General features: G+C 40.4%; 1 protein-coding gene across 3 annotated transcripts; it reads left to right on the forward strand.

Annotated features, from left to right (window-relative positions):
• Positions 1-201: 201 nt before the first annotated feature.
• Positions 202-19250, forward strand: ube4b (ubiquitination factor E4B, UFD2 homolog (S. cerevisiae)). Of its 3 annotated transcripts, XM_046397826.1 has the most exons (29): positions 202-525; positions 1728-1947; positions 3550-3685; positions 4285-4372; positions 4662-4806; positions 4945-5170; positions 5423-5890; positions 6418-6522; positions 7693-7834; positions 8252-8352; positions 8539-8653; positions 9487-9570; positions 10853-10909; positions 11472-11588; positions 12054-12152; positions 12235-12348; positions 12746-12944; positions 13361-13499; positions 13590-13689; positions 14207-14334; positions 14489-14587; positions 14844-15079; positions 15257-15383; positions 15512-15656; positions 15924-16058; positions 16168-16359; positions 16533-16707; positions 17735-17881; positions 18088-19250. In XM_046397826.1, the coding sequence occupies exons 1-29, from the start codon at positions 502-504 to the stop codon at positions 18150-18152; spliced, it is 4128 nt and encodes a 1375-aa protein (XP_046253782.1). In that variant the 5' UTR covers positions 202-501; the 3' UTR covers positions 18153-19250. The 3 variants fall into 3 exon arrangements, with proteins under 3 accessions (XP_046253782.1, XP_046253780.1, XP_046253781.1); XM_046397824.1 differs by lacking the exons at positions 5423-5890; positions 6418-6522 and having other exon boundaries at positions 203-525; positions 8536-8653; XM_046397825.1 differs by lacking the exons at positions 5423-5890; positions 6418-6522 and having other exon boundaries at positions 203-525.
• Positions 19251-20081: the final 831 nt, after the last annotated feature.

Here is a 20081-nt window from a genome sequence, read left to right on the forward strand (position 1 = left end):
AATAAGGGGGTTTGCTATGTATTATTTAAAAGGAGAAATTAAATATAAGCATTAATCTTGAAAACTTGGAGCAGCAAGATGGCAGTTAATCTACTAGCACTGCAGGCCATTAGACTGCCACACAAATGTATTACAGGTGAAAGAATACATTCATCTTCGTCAAACAGTGAAGCCTCACACTTTTCCAGTGGTCTTTTAAGTCACGTGACATTGCGCAGAACCAAAATGGCCGCTGCTGGATTTTGACGTATAATAGCCAGCTACTTTTCTTTTTGTTTCTTGGTAGAAAATTAGTAAACGAGAGACTTTTGGGGGAACTGAATTGTGCCCCCCTCCTTAGGCTGCTGTCCTAGTTTTTATCTTAAAGACAATCAAGGCTGACACATATTTGTTGAACGAGTTAGACTATGCATATTTAGTTCTCATACAGGCTAGCTAGCTGGCTCTGGCTGGCACACATTAAAGCAGTTGAAAGTGAAATAGCTAGTTAACTTAGCTGCGATGGAGGAGCTGAGCGCAGATGAGGTAAGGTGACAATGGGAATACATTCAAAATTAGTGCCGAGAATTAACGTAGATGTATTTTGCTAATCGTACAATTTATACTTGCGTTTATCAATGTCTTCCTTCGGACTTCATTTGAAATGGTCTTGCTACTAGCCGACGTACTACTAAAGGTAACCTAGCTCTTAGGCTAGCATAGTCCAAATTGAAATAATGCATCCGCGATAAATTCCCCTATTTGGATACCTGCATATATAAATGCGTGTCATCCATCGCGACACATAATATTTTAATTTAGTGGAGTCAGTTAGAGTAGTCAAGTGAACGAACTAGGAGTTGGATGTAGGTCGTTTGTGTCTGTCACTGTTGCCAGTACGTTAATTTAATTTAGCCGGGACACAATGCTAACTAGCTAACGTAATACTACAAGGGTTGCCCCAGTCTAGCCCATGAGTAACATAGCTTGCATTTCAAACAACTTAAATCATATAAATACATGGAATTGTTTTCATCTGGCAGATGTTTTCTACGCGTTATATTTGGACAAATAACGTTACATTTCATTTACTGCGTTGTTTTGTCATGTCTTCTTGCGGCAAGCTAGCTGACAGCTGCTAACGTTGTTTTGCTAACAGACAAAAATTAGCTTGCGAGGCGACTCAGCATAAAAAACACATCGGGCCACCATTGTGCAATCAACTGTGGGCCACAGAGCTGTTCCCCTTGAACATCACACACAACGTTTTAACAAGTCTTTTATTCTTGATCACCTTATTTCCGTATTTAGCTGCTCGATCATCTCGCAACCGACTGTGCAGATTTACAATAGTGAAGGTCTTCAGCTGAGTTGTGCGATTAGCGCTCATATCTGACTTTGTTCGTAATGCAGGGAACATCGTATGTTATTTTGACAATGCCCGTATTTAAGCCCATGTAACTCAACCCGATGAATGAAAGCCAGCCACTGTTTAAGTTGTGTGTATACGGCCTCGGGCTAATAACCAAAGATGAGTAATTATCTTGACCCGTTACATTTTCTTGGCTGACTGTACCTTATCACTTATCCAGAGATTTTTTTGGAAAAGCTATACCTAATCATTTAATGATCTGTACATTTCAAAATCTTTTTTATAATACAAGCTCATATTTAGTAAGACTGTACGATAAGATTATGTTTATTGTACTTTGAGTTATTATGTAAATACGCTTGTATATTAATTCAAGATTCGCAGAAGGCGACTGGCGCGACTGGCAGGTGGACAGACGTCGCAGCCCAGCACCCCTCTCAGCACACCCCTAACATCCCCACAGAGAGAGACCCCCCCTGGACCCCTTCCTGGACCCTCAGGTGCTGCACCCCAGCCCCTGCCACCAGCTGCCTCTCAATCATTGGGGCTCAATGTCCACAGTGGTACTCCTGCTACATCCCCTATGGGCACCTCTGGTAAGATACATATATATATAAGATTGACTGGTTTTGGAATGTTTGTACAAATTATTGTTGTTACAGGCAATAGATTAGGTTAAACCTTGTGGTTGAGGTTTGATTTTTACAATAGGACAGGATCCAGTCAGCTTTTTCTGGGTGTTACCACAGGGTTATTGTTGTTGACCTCTTTTGTAGTTTATAGTCTAACACCATCATCCTACTCAAAGAAGAATGTGACACATTGTCTCTGAGACGTGAAAGATAAACTGCCTTGGTTGTTTGAATCTGGGCACAATAGTGATAGGGAAATTTATATTTCTGACCTTGATATTTGAGCAGCATGAACCAGTCATAAACCCTAAGTGATATCATCACAAACAGCAGCAACTTGTTGAGATCAGCCATGTCCTTGTTTGAGGGACACTGCTGCACAGAGTGAGAATTTATGATTTCCTGGAACTGCTTGTGAAAATACACGAGAGCCAATTATGGATACGATGACAATTACCTTTTTTTAAAATGTATTTGTTTTTAGTTGATTTTTTTTCTTCTTTTTTTTTTTTTTGCTTGTTGTTGTTGTTGATTTTTGCACCAGTGGTATTTGTGATTCTCTTTGTGGCAGATAGAGTAGAAACTTAGTCCACATAAATTCATGAATGCAGATGCTGCAAGCTACCCAAGATCGATTTTATGCTTTGTAGCGTTTCACCTAAAAATCATAAAGCATGCCACGGTCTGAGCTTCAACCTTCAGGCGCGACAGCATAAAACACCAAGAGAAGGCTGACCCCTCCTTTTATGTTAATTTCTGCTACCACAGCTGACCAGTTTAACAAAGCTATAGCTGTCACTCTGTATGCATCAGCATATTTATAAAACTTTATTACTTCCTTCTGTGCTGGAAGTACAGCAGTACACATTTGTCCATAGACACCATTTTTATTTACCACTGGATCACAGAAATACTGTTCCCCTTGAGGAGTCACGTTTGCTGCATCCACCAGTGTGTAATTGTATTTGGATTGCGTTATTGCATTTATGCCAACTGGGCTGGGCTTTGTCATTTGCTTTTGCATACTTGGATGGACTACCAGTTTGTTATGAATCTTCTCTTTGACACGACCAGCGTATACAGTGTTTATTTCACTTAACTGTTGATAGTGATTGTTGTACAAACATGGAGAAGTTCATTTGAGCCCTTCATTCACAGTAAGATCCTGGTTGCTAATCAGCCTCCCGTCTACCTGACAAAAATACCAGTCTGAGACTTTTCTAAACCAGTGTGACTAAGTAGTTTATTCTTCCATAAACACAGTGTTGACATTAAAAATAAGTAATAAAAAGTACAACTTCAATGGCTTTTTAACTATCTCGCATCTATATATTGTTCTCTGGGTGATTTGTGAAAGTTGATTGCTAATGGAAACCAAAAATGGAAACCAAGATTATAAGTGACCATAATAACCATAACAGGTGAGGTTTTTAGAGGAGACCTAGAACATGAATTTTATCTCTTGTGGTACGACACACAATAGAACACTAATTCCGGAACCAATAAGAAAATAACTTTAATGTATTAATATTTTTTGTACTCAGTTGTGGTACTTTGCTTTTGCAGGGGTGGCATATGGTAGTCAGAGCAGCGAGGGTGTGAGCTCCCTCTCCAGCTCCCCTTCCAACAGCCTTGAGACTCAGTCCCAGAGTTTGTCTCGATCGCAGAGCATGGACATCGACACTGCCTCCTGTGAAAAGAGGTAAGAGTTTCTCTAATCACATATGGTACAGCCCAGCTCAGAGGCTTTAGAAAAATCCATAGTAATACATTTTTAGTATAGTCAAGTGTAGTAGATATACTCCACCTTAAATCTATGTTTTAAATGTAAAATATTCCTCTTTTCAGCTTGAAAGATGACAGATATCTGTGGTTTTCTCCTTCAGAGAAGAGACAGTCATCAGCTTGAATTGTATCAGTTGCAGTAGATTGCAGTGGTAACACATTTTTGTGTGTTACACCTTATATTATATTGGAACATTTATTCACAAAATAGCCACAGAAATGCAATGAATATCACAGTTGTGTCTATATAAAGGTGTATCAATATCCAAGAGATCATTTTTGAAGTTAGTTCAAAAAGTTAATTTTTTATCTTGTTTGTTTTTGGCAAACACTAATAAAAAAACATACTGTTATTGTGGCTACATGTTTGGTTCTTACAAGATCTAGTTATAAAGTTTATTGTAAAAGAGATGACACAAATGTGACATTTTACATAGAACATGAAGGTTTGAGTGTTAGCATGGTTTGCTTAGAGAGGAAGTGACCTAAGAAGTGTGCCTCTTTGTGTTTTTCCAGCATGTCCCAGGTGGATGTGGACTCAGGGATAGAGAACATGGAGGTGGAAGACAGTGATCGCAGGGACAAGAGGAACTTGACTGAAAAGGTAAACAGCAGCATTGAATATTGACTACTTGACTTTGATCATACCCATCGTCTAGGGTGAGTCTTACAAAACATAAAAAGAATCTTTGTGTATTTATAGGAAGGTGACTGGGGACTTTCCATTGATGCTGATCTTGGTTTCATATTCATTTGTTTTAGGTTATAGGTCACATACTTGACAGACAAGAATGATCACTAGACTCAGAATAATATTTGTCTTGGTGTTTGCTCTCTAAATGGCTCTAGATTGTGATCAAGCCCTCACTGCTGACTCTGTTTCTACACTTCAGGAAACCTCTGCAAACTCAGATGTCTCAGAAGAACACGCTCTGCAGCTCATCTGCAAGATCCTCCGCGTATCGTGGAAGGAGCAGGATAGAGATGTCATCTTTCTCCCTTCACTGGCTGCAGAGTTCCACCAGAACCCTAAAGATGGTACATCAATGCATGCTGTCTTTACCTCTGTTACCACAAAGAGCTCAGTGACCTTGTACTCTCTAAAGGCAATGTTTTGTCTGCGACTGACAGATTCCTGCATTTGATAACTTGCCTTATCATATTTTTCTCTTCTAGTATACTCTGACTTCAAAGACCTGATTGGTCAGATCCTGATGGAAGTCTTAATGATGTCCTCCCAATCACGTGTACACAACCCCTTCGCCAGCTTAACCGCCACCTCTCCGCCAATTGCAGCAGCCAAATCCCCCGACCACCGTCTGACACTGGTGCAGCCCTCCAGCCAAGGTGGCAGCCCCATGGGCCCCAGTGCAGGATCCTTTGGAGCCAGCTCTCTGTCCAGGCAAGTACCGTGACCCAGTGTTGTGAGGTCTGACAGGGGAACCCCCAGAGACGTATAAAGGCCCTGAATACACCACCTACACTTCTCCTCAAAAATGTGTTTTATTGATATAGTTGGTATGATGTGACTGGAAACTGCCATGTGTTTTTTTTGTTTGTTTGTTTTCAGATTTTGCTTTGATTATTTCTATTTTATAATAAATTGTTGCTAGATGAGTTTTTCCAATCATCATCTCATCACTGTTGTCCCCAGTCTGTATGGGTGTGGTAGTCCTCACTCCATGGCTTTGGATGCAACCAAGAGGACCTCCCAGTCTCTCTCCACTCCTGCTACACCCTCTACACCCTCTACTCCACAGTTCATTGTTCCCCCCAGCCCACCTGCTACTGCTACTCCAAGACACATTCTAAATCCTCCTTCTGCCCCCTTGCCCATCTCCCAGCGCTATCGGCCTTACTCCATCAGCTCTTTGGGGGCTTCTTCCCCTTCTAGCCCAGGTCAGAGAGGGTTTAGTTTCTTTGCACCCTCTCCTAGCCCTGCAGGGCCTTCTGTTCCTCCCAACACCCCAGTGCCAATGCCACCACCCAGCCCCCAGTCTCTCTGTTTGAGCTCACCAAGGGCTCGCGACCAGCCTGCCTCCACACTCCCTCTCGTGGTGCCCCCTTCTCCCAGATCAAATACCCGACAGGCTGCCTTTGCTGCCAGGATCCCACCGTCGAGGTATCTCATCTACCATTTGCATGTCAGTTTGTGGTGCACATGCAAGTAAACATACTAGAACCTTAACTTTTTTTTTGCGAGCACAAAGATTTGAATTGAGTACAAACCAGTAGTCTTTCAGCTAAATCTTTGGCCAGATCCTTTTGGTTGTATGCATTTCTGCATTAAATTCTTGAACAAAGATGCTTACACCTCTTTGCACTGGCTGCACAATACAAATGTGGCAGGGGAATCTCAGTTCAGTTATCGGTTGCAAAAATGTTCTGACAGTGTGTAAAAGCTGCAGACAAAATTGCGTTAATGAATATTTTTAAAAAAACAACAGCACAAGTAGTATTTTTCAAGCAAGCATACAACCCTCTAGCATCCTTTCCTTAGTGCTTCCCTTTTCCTCTTTTCTTGTGACTTGTTACAATTCCACTTTTTTCATGTTTTTTCAATTCCATTCTGCCTCCTCTTGCTTGCCCAATATCCTCTGCTCTTCCAATCTTTCCCTCGCTCCTCCTCTCTCTCCCTCGTCGTGTTAGCCCCTTGTCGTTCCTTTTCTATGCCCTCTCTGACATGTCTCAGGACAGCAGTGATGAAGATTCTGAGGAGGAGGAGGATTTTGCACGGGTTCAGTTTGGGTCCAGGTACACTGCTGCACGGTGTGTGTAAGTGTGTTTGTGTGTGCTTGCTCAGTTATGTGTCCACTGCATGTTCCAGTGGGCCCATGAGGCTTACCACTAACTGCACACAAACACACCAGGGTACAGTGGTGAAAAATAAACTGATGTATGCTTATCTTTAAGAGTTCTCCAAGTACATGCTGTTTGTTTTGGTCATCAGAGGTTTAGACTCAAGGTCCCTTAATTATAACCTTTAACATGTTATGTGGTGGTAAGTATTAATCACAGTTTTCAGAGAGCTGTAGAACTCTTGGACATTTCCTGGATCAGTGATTGCTGTTCTGTGGGTTAAATTGATTGGCTTCTGTTTTAAATGTTTTATATGTATTGTTAAGTATATATTATAAGGTGTATATATTTTTTATGCACGAGATAATGCACATCTCAGAGGAATGGTCCTCAGAACATGTGAACTCCAAGGGAAATTTTTAGTATAGCATGGGACTGTTAATGCCTAAGGTAGAAATGTTATTAATTTAATGCATATTGTTGGCTGAGAATGGGGAGCCTGATTCCTTACTCTACAGACATTTATATTCCTGCATAGTATGTAAGTGCAGTGAAACTGTCATTACAACAGTAAAACTAATTATTCAGTTTAGTTCGCCTTGTGTCTCAACTTTACTCAGGAAAAAACAAGCATGAATAAAGCATTGTTATTTAACAATATAACCTGTTGTGTTGCTTTCAGTTTTATCTTCAAGAACAGTTGTAACCCAGGCCAAAGGTGATATTCCTGGATTGCTTGAGTCCAATAGACCAATAACAAACTTTATTGCCTCCTAAGGTCTGATTTGCTTTGAAGCAGCTCATACAGACAGGTTTAGCGATTACAGCTGACCACTAACGGCAATTTAATCTCTTGTCTCTTGTTGTTTTATGTGGCAAGCTGAATCCTAATATCAGCTTCAAAGACTTGTTGCAAACAGCTCTTGAATCTTTTTTTTTTCAGTACTGAGATGCTGCAGTGCTATCCCTAATGCCTTGTAGTTTGTTTCTTTCAGGACCCTTAAGAGTGGCTTTGAATTTGCCAACCACACGTGATTGTTTTTGAATGCTATACATCTGTGTGGTGATGTTTTCTGTTATTTAATGAGTTCCTTTCTGTTTTTGTGTTTGCCTTCTTGTCTGTAGTCTTGGTGCATGTGGAGGGGGGATGTCCTGCGATTCAGCCGGTGACCGCTTCACCATTGAAGCATGCAAAGAGACAGAGATGCTTAACTACCTCATTGAGCGTTTTGACAGTGTTGGCATGGAGGAGAGGAAAGCTCCCAAGGTAACTGGTTTTCAGGGAGACAAAGAGATGTCTCACCTGGTTTTGTACAGAAGATTGATGTGAAAAATTTTTGTGTTCTTTTCCTTTTTCTAAAGAAGAGCAATCTATTTTTCTTGTTCAGTAAATGAAATTAAAGCTTTAAGGTTGTATTGATGCTTCTTAGTAACAAGTTCTTTTCATCTTATTCACCATGTCTAAATTGGTTGCAAAATGTCTTGAGGACAGAACAGTTTCTACTTCAGAGACTAGCTGCAGGCCAGATGGTCTGGAAATAAGCGAAGGGTTAGCTCGTCAAAGAACACTGTGATTCAGCAGAGTCTGGAGAGAGTGTCTGTGAAATTGACAGCACACATTTTTATCACACCTCTAAGCATTTTTCTTCTTTTTTCTCTCCTATCCATTCTGTTTCTCTCTCAGATGTGTAGCCAACCCAATGTCAGCCAGCTTCTCAGCAACATTCGCTCTCAGTGTATTTCCCATGTTGCCCTGGTCCTGCAAGGCACCCTTACCCAACCCCGGTGAGAAAGCCCACTACATGCTGTTAAAATCTTTGGGTTTTTTTTTTTTTAATTCTCATGATATTTGTGTTACGTTCTGTTTCTTTTTCACCTAACTAAATATTACAACTACTCTTTCACTTCAACAGCAGACACATGACTTACTATTTCATTTTAGCACAATGACAGTCTGTTTTCTACAAGTAGGAGTCCCCTCCAGCAGTCTTTACTGGTACCTTACATGCTGTGTCGGAACCTTCCGTATGGCTTTATTCCGGAGCTGGTGCGCATTACCCACCAGGAGGACGAGGTGTTCAGACAGGTGGGAAGCATCTCCTTCCATTTTTGATACGTGTTTAGACATAAACTGGGTCACTTGGCATACAGTAAGGAGTAGGAAATGGAGGCGCACCAATCACAATTTTCTTGGCCGTTTCCTTTTTCTTTGTAAGTGTGATCTGACCCCAATTCCAATTTTCTTTTTCAAGAACAATAATTGACAGCATATACAAGAAAATTCAACTTTTCTTTAAAGCGAAATTTTGCTTGCATTATAAAAGAAATTATTAAACTTTACAATTTCCTTTCAAAAGAAAGCACCTGGAAAGAGCTACAAATAATTAACTGAACACCCAACTTTATCTGACATATTTTCTACTATCAAAGAAAAGCAGGTGCAACAGATTTTATAGTGAAACAATTGTCAGTTACATCATTTCACAGTATGTTGATAACTTCAGCAGGGCTGAGGTAATTTATCAGATTTCTGAGACCTCTTGTTAACCCTTCTCTGCTTAGTTTCTGGACTGTGGTCCAGAAGCAGGAGTAGGATGTTCCTCTTCTTCCAAACTTCTGCTTCAGGGCTAACCCCTCAACTTTAAAAACAGTGGTGAAACAGCACTGTTTGGACATTTACAGTCAACTCAAACTTACAGCTAACTCTGCATACACTTCTGCAGAGCTACACTGTACTGACATTTGAGGTAGCAGCTCACTGTGTCTATGTACATGAATTTGTTTGCAGGGATACCATGTTTAGACCATTCCAGAGCCCATTCACAATGATAAAGAAATTGCGGTAATGCAGGCAAACATGTTCAACTCATGCTGACATGGCACTGATGCATGTTTACTGCCTGCTGTCTTGTTTTTCAGATCTTCATTCCCATCCTCCATGGACTGGCTCTTGCAGTGAAAGAGTGTTCCTTTGACAGTGACAACTTTAAGTTCCCCCTCATGGTAAAGCAGTGTTGTCTTGGTCATACTGTAGTACATTAAGATTTAATGTAGTTACATTTAAAGGGGATGTACAGTGCATCAGTGTTTAATGGAGTCCTGACAGCCTGTCACATAAGCTATTTGCTTAGTAGATAGACAGCTCCAGATCCACCACTGTGGATTTGGTGCATTCAGGTAATTAATTTTCAATAACTTAAAGTACTTTGTGTTGTTAACTGCTTGTTACAGAATGTTGTCAGCTTTACGTTCCTTCATACCTGTGTGACAAGTATATAATGTCTTAAATAATCAAATAATCTTGCACTTGAAATTGCTAAGATTAACAGAGTTTGGTGGCTATAACATGTAATCCAAATTAACCAAAAGTGTGTTTGGGATAAGGATGCAACGGTACACAAATTCACTGTTTAGTATGTACCTGTTAAGGTTACGGTTAAGACACTCAAGTACTGTCATATCGTCAATAATAAAATGTAAATAACAAAAATAAACTACCAGAAAGTGTTAGTAATGCTATGTTAAAGACTGTTTAATGACTCTTAATAATATGCGAACAGTTTAGTTTAGTTTGTCGTTTGTCCCTTTTCATGCAAGCAGCACAGCGGACTGACTGCACAAATAGCGGCACATAATGGTGGAGCTCAACCACCTGGATGATGTGCTTAAATCTTGCGTTCTTTAGACTGACCATGGTCAAATATCCACAGAGATGCACTACTCTGTTATTAGTTTTTGCTTTGGTCTGCATCTGCAGTGAGAGGCTGCTTAAATACTGTAGGGAGGACTCACCTTCCAGTCTGCTTTTGATCTTGTTCCATTAATTGACACATTTGGGTGCTGCCAGTAAATGACCTGTTTGAAGTGTTTCTACTTAGCCTCAATTTGAACAATGTGGGCACACAGTTAGGTTAATTGTTGTCCATTTTTCCTGTATCTAACCAGGAACTGTAACGTTCCTGTACAGTGGATCGAAATGCCACACGAGGCGTCTCCGGTTCTGGTCTCCGGTTCTGGTCTCTCACTTGTGACGGCAGCAGCGACTGATGCAGCCAAACTTTTAGGATGAAACTTGCACACTAGACTTTCTGTTTCATGTCTACAAGTAGTAGACATTAATATTCTACTGTGACAGTAATTCTTTGAGTCAGAGGTGCACCAAACCAAGGAAGTCGCATACTGAACCTAATGGCCTTTAAGAAATACTTCGAGAAGAATATGAATCACACTTAGTTTGTGGATCTCAGCTGAAGCATTGTTTAAGTTCTGTTTTGTTTTTTTACAGGCATTAGCTGAGCTTTGTGAAATCAAGTTCGGAAAGACTCACCCGGTGTGCAGTTTGGTGAGTATACAGTTTGATGGCCAAAGGTACATTTTGGGACTTAAGAGTTCATCAAATTGTCTTCATGGCTCAGAATATTTGAGATGTTTATTTCCCTGAGTTGTCATTAATGTCTCGTAAGTCTGGTTATTGTCTTTCTTGTTTGTATATTCATCATACCAGCGTGGCCAGTTGACAACAGCACAGAAAAATGTGTTCTGCTTATGTTAGTCCTGAAGTTGTCTTCCTGCTTCACAAAAGAAGGGCAGAAAAGGCCTCGGCCTACATTTAGTAACATGACATTCTCTCCAGTCAGAGGTCCTTGAGTTTACATTACTTAGTTGCTTGTAAGCTTTGTTAATCACCTTTATTACTATTAGCCATAACTACTGAATGTATATTTTAAGTCACATTTAGCTTTTCTTACTTTAGGTCACCGTCTTCCATGCGTATTGATGCACGCATGCTGACTTTGACAGAAATGCAACCTTTGGGTTACTGGACCATTAAAATATGTTAAATGTTGATTGATTGAGAACATAAAATATATGTAATATGTGTCTGTCATGGCTCATCTGTGCAGGTAACGTCTCTGCCTCTATGGTGTCCCAAACCTCTGAGCCCTGGTTGTGGCAGAGAGATCCAGAGACTCTCCTACCTGGGAGCCTTCTTCAGCCTCTCTGTGTTTGCTGAGGACGATGTGAGTTGAGCCCGTTCTAGATACCGATACCAGTCTTGAAAATGCCTCTGATACAGCCTAAACTGCTTTATTGGATATCAGCAAGTCTATGCACTTAATTTATTAGCTCCAAACCCTGTATGCAACCTCATATTTTTTTTTGTTTACTGCACAAGTAGCCGGTATCCATAAATGTCAAGTGACGTGTGTCACTTTACATACATACGCACACAAACACACACTGGTGGTGTCAGTATTGGCTGATTTGCAAGTTTAGGTAATACGATCAGTATCAGGATGGAAAAAAAATCATTATCGGAACATCTCAGTCTAATCACTTAACATTAGTCAGCAGCACCAGATCATTGCCAAATTGCAATTTATTCTCAGACTTTTAGGTCCTGCCAAAAGCTAGCAAGTGTCTGAGAAATCAGAACCCAGCCTTTTAACAATCTAACAATCTTTTATGTCCTTCTTTTTCTTTAGACAAAAGTAGGAGACAAATATTTCTCTGGCCCAGCCATCACCATGGAGAACACGCGAGTTGTCAGCCAATCATTGCAGCACTACCTGGAGTCAGCAAGGGTGATCGTCAGCTTCCTAATGCATGTATTCACTAGCTGTCTTTTTATGTAGAATACTGTGTTAAAATAATTTATCTTTTTAGGGTGACCTGTTCAAAGTTCTCCATAACATCCTGCTGAATGGAGAAACGCGCGAATCAGCTCTTAATTACATGGCAGCTCTAGTCAACTACAATGTGAAGAAAGCCCAGTTGCAGGTAAGTTGCTAAAGTCATTCAATCACACAACTGCATTATTAAAATAGATGTAATTTTCATTTACCAAACTGGCACAGTCTAAAAAAGTGTTAAAAGTAAAATACATTCGGTTTTATATATTAAGTGTTTGCATACGACTATTTTTTAAATGCAGTTCTAATTACATTACAAAATAAGCTGCTTTGCATGAATTTAACTATATGCAAAGCAGCTTATTTTTATTAAGTTTGAAATATAATGAATGATTAATATAGCATGCAAAATTACATTCTCCTAGTTTGTCTTTAGGACTTAATGTACTTGACTGTATATAGTCAAATGTAAGTTTTTTTTTTTCTGATTTGCAGCTTTTAAACCATTAATTAATTTATAATTGAATTCCCCTCTTTTCTCCTAGACTGATGACAAGCTGGTGTCTGCAGACGGCTTCATGCTCAACTTCTTATGGGTGCTGCAACAGCTGAGCATGAAGATCAAGCTGGAGACCGTGGATCCCTATTATATTTTCCATCCAAGGTGTCGTCTTGCTGTCAGCCTGGAGGAGACCCGTTTGAAAGCCACCATGGAGGAGCTCAAGAGCTGGCTGACTGAACTGCGTAAGCTGACATAAATAATCACTAGATGGATCTAATGACTGTGAGGAATGTTTTGCTTTCAGAAAAATGTTTTGTGCTTGCACACATTTTTCAAATGATTTGTCAACATGCCGGATTTTTTTTTCCTCCAGGAGTGATTCAGTTAATCTCAAATGAGTCATTCTTGTTATTCTCTCTGTATTCCTACTGCTTCTGCTTTATTTGGAGTCATCTACAAAATCGCACCTGCTGCACTGTCCACAATTCATGCCATATGTTTTGATTTGAAACCTTGCAGATACAACATGTGACTTGAAACCCATTTTGATACAAGGCAGAAAAGCTGATATTTAACTGATACTGGCCCACTGGTTCTGACTGATGGTGGTTTGTGTTTTCATATTGGACATCATGGATTTATTTGTTCATATGGACAGATGAAGACCCCACCAAGTTCTCAGAACCCAAGTTCCCCACCGAGTGTTTCTTCTTGACGCTGCACACCCACCATTTGTCCATCTTGCCTAGCTGCAGGCGCTACATCCGCAGGTTGCGAGCCATCCGAGAGCTAAACAGGTATACACACACACAAACACACAGATGCGGGTATTCAAAGCATGCCCAGTCTATGTGTTTAAATATCATGTCCCCCCCAACCCATTTTAGGACTGTAGAAGAGCTGAAGAACAGTGAAAGCCAATGGAAAGATTCTCCCCTGGCTAGCCGACACAGAGAGATGCTCAAGCGATGCAAAACCCAGCTCAAGGTCTGTTTTACAAACAGGGTTTGGTCAAATTACTCATTGTGACTTACTGAATACAAATTACATTCCAATTTTTGTAATTTGTAACAACCAGTGGGATTGCCAAAAATATATATACTGCATACTGTGTATATGCTACAACATGTGTGGTGCTGTTTATTTTGTGCTACTTTTTAATCAAAGCCCACAAAGACAAATATTTTAGTCAGCATTAGGAAACCTGGCAATCTGAGAGGAGTAATTTATTTTGTTATACAGTAGAACATATTAAGCATATTCATGAATAAAGATTCATAATTTTAAAACTGCCATACTTTGCCATACCAACTCTCTAGATGTGCCTGCTGTCTTTCCTTGATGAATTGATCAATCCTTGAACATTTAAGTGACCTTTACAGGCTTGCACATATTAATCTCTCTATTTACTGTACTCTCCTTAAATGCTGAAACATGCAGGGTTCTATGACAGAGCAGATTTACAGAGATGAGATCCTTACCATGTGTGACTTTGTCCTGTCAGAAACTGGTGCGAGCCAAAGCTTGCGCTGACGTCGGCCTTCTGGATGAGAACCTGCTCCGCAGATGTCTGCAGTTCTACAGCACAGTCATTCAGCTCATTCTTCGCATAGTGGACCCCGCCTACCCCAAGTGAGTCACCCTGCCACCGACAGACCACGTTGTTACTGTCATGCAAAGTGTGATGCCACATCTTTTCATTCCATCTTTCATGCTGTTATTCACTTCTGAGTGTTTTAGAAGTCGGTATCTAAACAACATATGGGTTTATCTATTCCTTACACAGCATCACCCTTCCACTGAACCCCGAGATTCCCAAAAGCTTTGCTGCTCTTCCCGAATTCTACATTGAAGATGTGGCTGAGTTCCTGCTTTTTGTCGTGCAGTAAGTTTATAGTCTTGTGCATGTGTCTGTGTAGAAGAAAGGACCTTATAGTATGAGAAAAAGATAGATATACAATCTCAACCAAACCTGAGACATTAAATAATATTTAATTAATGCATGATGTGTGATCTTTATTGCCCTATAATTCAGTGTTTTTGTGCAAATAGAAGCTAAATCTGAAAGTAATATATAAGCTGTTTTCAGTCCTGTTTTGTTGTATATCTTCCTCCATCTCATCCTTCCCTCCTTCTCCAAGGTACTCTCCCCAGGTTTTATATGAGCCGTGTGTCCAGGACATTGTCACTTTCTTGGTGGTGTTCATCTGCAGCCAGAACTACATCAGGAACCCCTACCTAATCGCCAAGTTGGTGGAAGTGCTCTTTGTCACCAACCCTGCTGTACAGCCTCGTACTCAGCGATTCTCTGAAATGATGGAGAACCATCCATTGTCTGTAAAACAGCTGGTCCCTGCCCTCATGAAGTTCTACACTGGTGAGTCCTGTGTATACTGTTATTCTAAGCAGCTGTAGTGAACAGAATGTAGTGTAGATAGAAAGGACTATCATAAGAAAGTACTTTCTGGTCCTTATGTAGCTGAGTCTTCCATAATAAGTTAAGTCTTGATCTGTTCTTTTACATTTTTACTTGAACACCATCTCTTATGGTCAGACGTTGAGCACACCGGCGCCACCAGCGAGTTCTACGATAAGTTCACTATACGGTACCATATCAGCACTATCTTCAAGAGTCTCTGGCAGAATCTTGCCCACCATGGCACCTTCATGGAGGAGTTCAAGTGAGTTTGCTTTTAATGATTTTGGTCACGTGAGAAAAAGAGAGAATTTAGGTTTGAGTCTGTGACTGTCTGACTTTAATCAATTTCAACCTGACCTTCAGTCTTCTCTCATGATTTCTTCCCTCTAGCTCTGGCAAGCAGTTTGTGCGTTACATCAACATGCTGATCAACGACACCACCTTCTTGTTAGATGAGAGCCTTGAGTCCTTGAAGCGTATCCATGAGGTTCAAGAAGAGATGAAGAATAAGGAGCAGTGGGAACAGCTGCCTAGGGTCAGTCCTCATACTTGCCGGTCTTATATTTACTTGGTATTACTTGCATTCGGACAGTAATGATCAATTTGTTTCAGCAATAAGAACACAGAGCTGATGTAATAAAAAGCTGATAGGAGAGACAACAAGATAACAAAGTGGTTATTGTGCGAGTTGGTGCGTATTATCACCTCACTCTTGTTTGTGTTGAGCTGTGAAACTTGGTAGAAGGTAAGTGTTGCAAAATAGATAAGAATAGCATTGTTTGTGTTTCCCTGAAACTTTCAGGAGCAGCAGCAGAGCCGCCAGTCCCAGCTGACTCAGGATGAGCGGGTTTCTCGCTCCTATCTGGCCCTGGCCACAGAGACTGTTGAAATGTTCCACATCCTCACCAAGCAGGTCCAGAAGCCTTTCCTCAGGCCGGTGAGTGTCACTGTCCCCACTTATGAAAAGACGTCACACTTGAATTTGATATATTCAAGGCGCTATGAGAACTTAGGCTATTCTAAAAAGTGCCTTCTTTTTCATGCAGGAGCTGGGGCCTCGCTTAGCTGCCATGCTGAACTTCAACCTCCAGCAGCTCTGTGGGCCCAAGTGTCGGGACCTGAAGGTGGAGAACCCCGAGAAGTATGGCTTTGAGCCTAAGAAACTTTTAGACCAGCTGACTGATATCTATCTGCAGCTGGACTGTGCCCGCTTTGCTAAAGCAATTGCAGATGACCAGGTTGGCATATTTGATCACAAATACAGTATTTTCACTCCGAGATTAACTTTGTCTAGAAAATACTCTGCTGACAAAGCAGAAGCAGGAGTTTATTGTGGTGAAAGATTCTCTGTTCTCTTGCAGATCTCTAATAAATTCACCTTTTTTTCCCTCTCTTTTTGCTCTTTGTGCAGCGGTCGTACAGCCGCGAGCTCTTTGAAGAGGTGATCTCAAAAATGAGGAAGGCTGGTATTAAATCCTCCATCGCCATTGAAAAATTCAAGCTGCTATTGGAGAAGGTGGAGGAAATAGTTGCCAAGAACTCCCAGTCGGAAATGGACTACAGTGACGCACCTGATGAGTTCAAAGGTTTGTATGTGTGTGTATGCTTTCATTCAGTCCAGTGTCATTGGAAGGTTGATTAGACTGTTTTGTACACACATTTATATTCTAATATCGCTGTATAGTTGTTTTTATAATATTATAGGATTCCATTTAGACAACTAGTCAAATGTACCAATGCAGTGGTCATCAAGGACCACAGAATCAGTCACTTGTGTAGCAATCTGGTGCGACTTGAGGTCACTCAGTGCAGACAGACAGGATCTTCAGCAGCCTCTGTTGCTGTTGAGTTCCAGACATTTGCAGGGGATTTTGCAGCTCATAGAGGTCATATAGACAGCTTAGAGCAAGGCTATCCTGTAACCACAGACTTAATATAATCTAGAAAGAGAACGTGGCCCACATACCATCTTTGATTCTCAGTTATACCAGCCAACCCACCACAGTTGATGGGAGTGTGCCATAGAGCAGGTTGGAGTATCGGGTTTCTCCCACGGCAAGTTTTATTTTAGTAATGTACTGTAACAACCTTGTGACATTTCAGTATGGGGCACACTTTACTGAAAGCCCTTGAGTATTTGTTGGATCATTTCTTTACTGGTGTTTTTGATTGCACCAGTCATTTTAAAACAGCTGGGGGTGGACATGTCACAAACTTTCGATGAAGACGTGCCTGCCTTAAATGTTGATAACATTTAGTTTTAAATTGTTGTTATTGCTCTCAAAATCTTTTTAATTAATTTCAGTTTTTTTTTTTTTTTTTTAACTAATTCTTTAATTGACAGTTGCAGAATCCAGAGGGTAGGTCAGCTGGTCGCCTGGCTCTCTTCAGATGAATTTGAATATTTGATCCTTTCATACACAGGGAGCAGACTATGATGTTTGCTTTGCCTCGTAACATAAAAAAAACTAATAAAATGTAATATGATGACTCTAGCTGTCACTGTGATGAAAGGAAGGTGCAGCACAGAATCACAGCAGTCGGTTGAAGTTTGTTGGTTGTTAGAATTTTTAGCTCTTAATCCTTAGTGTGCCTATGACTTTGTTATAACAGACCCTCTGATGGACACACTTATGACTGACCCTGTGATGCTGCCCTCGGGAAACATCATGGACCGATCCATCATCCTCCGCCACCTGCTCAACTCTCCCACCGATCCATTCAACAGGCAGCCACTCACAGAGAGCATGCTGGAGTCAGGTAGCCCCACCATGATGGTTACGTGTTGTAATTAGTTGTTTAGCTGTTCTGTTCAAGTTAGGGGAAGGCAACGTGCATTTCTTATTAAGAACAGAAAAACATTCCACTTTTAGGCTCAAGGCAAGTGATTTCAGGACACTTAAATGTCAAATGAAATGACTGCCTGTTACACTGCTGCTCCTTACAATCTGCTGTTAATTCTGCAGTTCCAGAACTGAAGGAGAGGATCCATGCCTGGATGAGAGAGAAACAGGGCGGACGGCCTGTCTAAGGACCACATGTCAACATCGTCTGGCCTGCTAGCCGTCATTTAAGGGATCTCTCTAAATTGCCTGAATTCAGTGTCACTGCTATGATGATAATGACAACGAAAAATATTTGAATGGAAAAAAGGAGACCTGATTTGCTTTGTTTTTTTTTTGTTTTTGTTTCTTTTTTTAAATTCACATTTACCCCTTTTGTCTCAAACCATTATCGTGGTTCTAAAAGCAAAATATAATAAAGTTAAAAGAATTTTACATTTTTTTCTCATGAGTTTGTGTATATATATCAAAATATATACATATATTTAACAAGAGTTAGTTAATGCGTTACAATGCTGCAAGAATATGTTTCCAGCACCAACACATTTACCAGCAAGATTCATACAGTCACTTCATCGATCATTTTCCTTTATGGTTCTCCTTTTGTTTTGTAATTCTTAATGTGATGGCTTCATTAAAGGTTTATGGTTTAGGGGAGCAGGAAGGCCAACACATTTGGGAGAGTGTGGGTGGGTTCTGATAAAGTTAGTAGTTCATTATCAAGACTGTGACAGTGAGGAACTTGAGTCCACATAATGTGTGCTGGTTTCCCCAGAGGTAACAGATGCACAGTTTGTGCTTGTAGACAAAGTTCATAACTTTGGATATCCATCAAGGATGTAGCTTAACGTAAACTAAACCTAAATGTCAGCTTCCTTTTGAGTACTGCAGGAAGATAAGCAGTGGTTTACCAAACTACAGTACGTTCAGTTGTTCCTTTATAGTCACATTTTCCCTGCTGACTTCAGTAGACTAAATTCTTGTGTGTGCATGGCCTCGAGTCCAGAACCTCCTAAGCGCCTCATGGACAAATAACCCTCTTTTAGACTAAGTGGAAGGAACATGAGAGAATGTAGCATGGACACCAGAAACACCACTGTAGGAGCACACCATTGAAAGTCTGCTCTTCAGAACCACTGAATCTCACCTTGAGATGATCTCTTTCAAATGACACTGTACCTAACTTGACCTTGCTGACCTTAACTGTACAGGAAATGATTTCCTTTAACCACATACCTGTTTTGGAAGCTAGGATTTTGAACTGAAATAAATGATGATGCACATTATTTCACAACTTGTCACTGTTTTTTCCCACTGATTGATGCCTCAGTGGTTTTGTCTGGTCTTTTTTGACAAAAGTTGTTTCCTTTTTTTTCCTTAAGTTTGTCCTTGTTGAGAAGGACTTTGTATCACTGACTGCAAAGTCAGAGATCATACAAAGTATAAAACTTTCCCCCAAAGTCCTTTATGTGAAGAGAGTGAACATGCAGAAATCAAAATGACCAAGTGATACATTAAAAACAATAAATACCAAAATTATCACCTATGAAATCACTCAAAGTCAAATAGCAAAAATATGGCCCATTTTCTGAGGAGCAAAGATACAGTAATCAATTCCAGATACCTATTTTCAGGAAAGTAGTTTCCAATACACATATGCTTAGTCATTCTTGTACTGTAATTGTTATAAACTAATGGATTAAAGTTGGCCTCTGTCCCATTTTTATTGGCAAGATTTAGACAAAAGTATCGTAGCATATTTAAGGGAAAACTGGAGCAAATTATGTAAAACAAAATTTAGCCCTTAATCAGTCATGAAGCTGTTCACATTTGTTACACACCATGAACAACTTATGTAACGTCACCGAAATTAACGTGGATCGCGTCTAAACCACACAACACTGAGCGGTGCTTTTCATTTTGGCTATTCAGAATAAGCCTCTTCGCATATTTGGAGAAAAAAGTACTCCTGTCACATTTAATGTGGAATTTTATGTGGAAATATGCATGTTTAGAATGCAGAATAAGATTATAGACCTAGTGAAGTTTTGCAGTACGTTTTTGGGAATGTTTGCACCTTTTCGCGATAGTCGGCGCTCTTTACGGTGACCCGGGGT

This window comes from Scatophagus argus, chromosome 8, assembly GCF_020382885.2.
Source record: "Scatophagus argus isolate fScaArg1 chromosome 8, fScaArg1.pri, whole genome shotgun sequence".
NCBI lineage: Eukaryota > Metazoa > Chordata > Actinopteri > Scatophagidae > Scatophagus > Scatophagus argus.

Excerpts from the sequence above, each read along its gene's own strand:
- ube4b (XM_046397826.1), top strand. The coding sequence starts at position 502 with ATGGAGGAGCTGAGCGCAGATGAG. Across the intron at positions 526-1,727 it reads AGGAGCTGAGCGCAGATGAG|ATTCGCAGAAGGCGACTGGC; the intron begins GTAAGGTGACAA and ends TATTAATTCAAG. Across the intron at positions 16,059-16,167 it reads AGAAGCCTTTCCTCAGGCCG|GAGCTGGGGCCTCGCTTAGC; the intron begins GTGAGTGTCACT and ends TTTTTCATGCAG.